The sequence below is a fragment of the Patiria miniata genome, unplaced genomic scaffold, assembly GCF_015706575.1.
Source record: "Patiria miniata isolate m_02_andy unplaced genomic scaffold, ASM1570657v1 HiC_scaffold_20, whole genome shotgun sequence".
Taxonomy (NCBI): domain Eukaryota; kingdom Metazoa; phylum Echinodermata; class Asteroidea; order Valvatida; family Asterinidae; genus Patiria; species Patiria miniata.
The window spans coordinates 5,400,477-5,405,240 of NW_024037059.1; the positions used below are offsets into that span (position 1 = coordinate 5,400,477).

Here is a 4,764-nt window from a genome sequence, read left to right on the forward strand (position 1 = left end):
CCGACATTTGAAGCAAAAAAGTCAGGTAAAAAAAAGCCGCGTCGCCGCACCACTTTTTGGGCAAGCTCCATACCAGAAACCGGAGACTTTTTTTTTGGCCTTAAGGTTCATACTGCATTGGCATCAATGTTTTAATGACACTACATGTAGGACATGTGTATGACCACTTTCCAAAAACTTGTGAACTTTTTAATTTTTTTTTAATTTTATTTCTGTCAAGTGTTCCTTTATCAGCGTGCAATACCAATATCGGGTCATTTACTTTGGAGAAGGAAAGATTGAGTTGAAGTTTCTTTCCACACATCATCATTCTGATCGGCACATCAAACTATAAAAATTCAAACCTCTATGGAACAACAATAATAAACTGCGGAAAATTTTCCCATTTCATAATTTCCCATTTATATGCAGGTTATTTTATTTTTATGCACTGCATAGTATTAACAAAATAAGTTAACTATCCTTTGTAGTCAGAGGAATTACAAGATTTCCGGGGGGCTTTAATATCTGAATGTAAACTTGCCAGCCCAATTCCCCGGACTTGTAACCTTTCAACGATTCTCTAGAAAGCAAATATCATGCATATACCAATTTCGTACAATACCTCATCACTTGAGTGTATTGTATAACGAAGAATGCAACGGCCGTCGGGAACGTCACCGGCACAGCTAGGTAGACTGTCACGGTACAGGCTCAATAGTCGACGATAAAAACGCGTGTTGCACGCTAGCTCTCGTCAGTAGCTACAAAATACCATTGGCTAACGATCGCCAGAAGTTGAACACAGAACGCGTACGCAGAACGTGCTGTCTGCTGGATAGACATCTGCTCGTTCCTCCACGCTGTATATTGGTCGTTCAACAACACTACCACCACAACCATCATCATGGAAACAGTGGAGGCACTTTCTTGTAACTTGCCCCTAAACGTATCCACGGGGGAAGACGCAGCCGCGTACGAGTACAACTCCACGGAGAAGACGTTGGTCACCATCGTAATGCCGTGGATCCTCGTCTTCGGTCTCATCGGAAACTTTAGCTTCCTCTTCGTCTTGTGGCGGGTAACGTGGATGCGGACCACGCTCAACTTTTTCCTCACCAACCTTGCGATTGCCGACATTGTCTTTCTGACTGTGTCCGTCTTGGAAAAGGTCGTCAGTTACGCCGTATCACCCATATCCGTAGATAAGTATTTCATGGGAGCAAGCGGCTGCGTTTTGGTACATCTGGTGGTGGATATTTGCTATTTCGCATCAGTGTCTTTGGTAACGCTGGTGACTCTTGAGCGGTACTATGCCACCTGTCGTCCGCACGTCCACCGCGAGCACAGCACGCGAGCACGGCCGGTACGTCTCGTGTCCATTGTCTGGTTCTGCTCCTTCACCCTTGCATGTTCGCTCATCCCCAGTGTCTGTAATTTCTTCACCATCTGCTTGAGGTGGCCGAATGAGCCGAGATACCAAAACTATCCCAACATCATGGGGATTTGTATTGCGCTGGATGTTGGCGCTTGGGTGGGCGATTTCGCCGATTCTTTGCACTCCGTGCCTTTCGTCATCGCAATGATAGTCAACATCGTGTTCTTCAGTATGATCATCCGAGCTCTGAACAGCATGGTGGCACGCGCCCAGCGATCAGGTTTCAGCGATCGTAGCCAACACATACGGGACAGGGTGAGTCGTATGCTGGTCATAAACGGCATCATATTCTTCCTGTGTCTTGCACCTTTCCAGGTCACCACTCTGTCCCATCTCTTCATGCCCGATGCGGCGAAGGACGACTTCGTGTGGACACAGGTGTGCCGAGTCCTCGTCTACATCAACTCAGCTGTTAACCCCATCGTGTACAACATCACCAACCCTCGATACCGCAAAGCCTTTCAGCAGGCTTTTACTACCAGGCGCGGCCAAAGCAAACTCAAGAACTACTTTACCAACCGGTCAAGTAACATGGAAATGAACAATCGCGGCACAAACAACAGCAGGGCGACATTCAACTCGAACGCGCAAACCTCGACACAACAGGTAAAGACTATGGCTAGCTCCTTTTGAAACACAAAATAAATACACGACGATACACACCGTGGAAACACTACAAATTATAAAACTCACTTGAAGGTTGACTTGGTTGTTCTGTTGTAAACGTATTTAAAAAGGTATTTTCAAATAATCTTTTGAAAAGATTTTATCGTCTGTGAGAAATTTCCAATGTATTATAAAGGGTTGAAATTGGCAGCACAAAAAGTTGATATGAGCAAGTTGGTTAAAAAAAACCCGAAGAATTTAGTCTTCAGATTTATTGCTAGCAGGCACTGCAGTCATATTGAGTATACTCAACACTTTGACGTTGGAACATTCAGAACGCAGCAATGCCACTTTGTTGCTTTTGGCTGAAATGGCATTCACGTCATTTTTTTTTTAAATACCAGACACAAAATGTAGCCTACTTTGTATCTTCTGGCGACAGCCTCACAAATTGACTAGGAAGAATGACATAGGAGGAGTACTACCTACTTGTGCTGTTTTACTCTTCAAGTAACCCGATTATGTTTACGCGAGGTGGATGAAAGTAACACAAAAAGGGAGTGTGCGGTTTCTTTATTTATTAAAACAAAGAATGAATAGGCGAAAATTATATTTATGATAATTGAGCCCTACCGTTCAGCTTACATGTAATTTCAATTCACATTATGTTTAACTGTATATTGAAGACGTACATTTTTTGAGGACTGGGGCGTTTTTGATTTTGTATATGGCACGGAAGTTGCAAATTGATGCAGTTTTTAAAACTAGTGGACCAATTTCACAAAGAGAGTGGTATTCTTGGGAACATAATTGTGAATAGAGATTTTAAATAGGGCCAACTCGTGTAAATACGTGCAGACAAAAACATTTATCAACGATTACGAAATAAATCAATATTCCCTTCGCCGACGTATAAACACTGTACGCTCAGTGAATATACATTGCTTATACGTCGGTGAAGGGTAAAAACCTAATATTGATTTACGTCCACCTGACGCAAATTCATCTTATAAATAATTACGACAATGAATTTAATTATTGTATTGTTGTCATTAATTGCAAATCTGGTGACAGTCATGTGGAGTAAGTGTATATTGTGAACCTATGAACATTTTCGTCAAATGTTATATATGAATTGGTCTATTGTATATAACAGGAACTCTTGAAGTCAAATTAGACAAATTTAATTCTCATGTACCCTATAGTATTAATCAGTAAGGGGAAAAAGCTTCGCCGACGGTGTTTGCTTATAATCCCAGATCGGAAATTTGTATTGATAAAATCTAGGCACATCACCTAACAAAATGACACGAAAATGTATTCACTTTAAAACAAGCTCATAATTTGATTTTTGGATACAAAATTCGCCAATTCAATTGTTTTGCTGACCGTTTAATGGAATGTAATACACGTGCGAAGAATACGACGAGACATTACAGACGTATGTGTTTCAACTTGACCAATATGACGACCGAAATGAAACTATCGTTGCCCAAGTGTAAGAAGCATCGCTTGCGCAGGGTTCTTGTCAACACTTTAGGTATAGGTTATCACTGTTTTCCCCTTCTGGGTCCTCTGTTCTCCCCAAAAGAACAAGTGGCTGTTTTTATGACTCGAGAGTGTAGGTGTAGCGCACTTGTAGTCAGTGTAGTGTTTTGACATGTGGTTAGATATGAATTTTCTCTGGTTGGTTTCTTAAATGGCCAGTTCTTTTCTGTTGACTGTTTTTCAAAAATTCTAAAATCAAGTTCACACCAAATCAGCAATTTCACCAATGAAAACTAGCTGCATTTGTGATAGCCGTGGAATAAACCGTTGAGTCACTTCCCAAATTTACCTGGGATTCATTAAGTCGTGTTTTTGATGACAGACTCCGAGCGCATTTGAAATTATTTCTTTGATGTGCATGGGCAATGCCTTGTAGGTATACCACTCTGTCCACTAAATTAATTGTCATTAACATTGGTAATGTCCGTGATGGCAATGGCCGATAAGTTGTTGAACCTGGCCGGCAGAGATCAATCGGGATCTCACGCACAAGTGATGATGGATTAAGCTTAGGAAACCTGACAGGAGAGCTCATATTTCATCACTGTAAGATGTATGATATATTGGGAAGATGCAAGTACATGTGATATAGGAACGGGTCCCGCGCAGTGTTGCTCGGAAAAGATATGGGCCTTATTCGCTAGTCGGCATATTGAATTGAAAGTTAGGTAAAATCTTAATTTGTGGAACTTGCGAGGAGAAATGAAAGCAAATTCATTTATAATAAATTCAAGTCTGCTTGGATGAATAATTTGTAATTAAACATTCCCTAATGTTTAAAGCCATATTAAAAAAAAATGACAGTATTAAAGATAAGGCTGCATTGTGTCTGTATAAAAAGGTCTGGCGCCATCCCATTAAACAGTTAACAATTAATGAAATACATTCAGGGAACTCGACAAAATGGCCAACTCGTGAATAAGGCCCATACGTTGTGGGTGTCTCAGAGGAAATTCGTTGTTATTTATTAACATCCAGTGCACAAAAAGGGTTTACTAATGCCTGTCCCAGCGATACGAAACACTTGTCCCCTAACTCCACCTTGAAAGTCTGTAGCATCAAGCTATAGATTGCGTGTAATATATTTATGAAAATATACAGACCAGCAGCCTGTTTTCTGTTCCAAGACAAGGGTGAATGTCTGGAGGTTATTTTCTTGTGGGAAGAGCATATAACCTTCGTCTTAACCATCC

General features: G+C 41.1%; 1 protein-coding gene across 1 annotated transcript; it reads left to right on the forward strand.

Annotated features, from left to right (window-relative positions):
• The first annotated feature begins 752 nt into the window (after window positions 1-752).
• On the forward strand, window positions 753-4,274 carry LOC119727110 (neuromedin-U receptor 2-like). The gene has a single exon (XM_038198973.1). It carries the CDS (start codon window positions 887-889, stop codon window positions 2,048-2,050), a length of 1,164 nt encoding a protein of 387 aa, XP_038054901.1. The 5' UTR covers window positions 753-886; the 3' UTR covers window positions 2,051-4,274.
• Window positions 4,275-4,764: the final 490 nt, after the last annotated feature.

What these genes read in the sequence shown, in the direction of transcription:
- LOC119727110 (XM_038198973.1), top strand. Translation starts at nt 887, where the DNA reads ATGGAAACAGTGGAGGCACTTTCTTGTAACTTGCCCCTAAACGTATCC.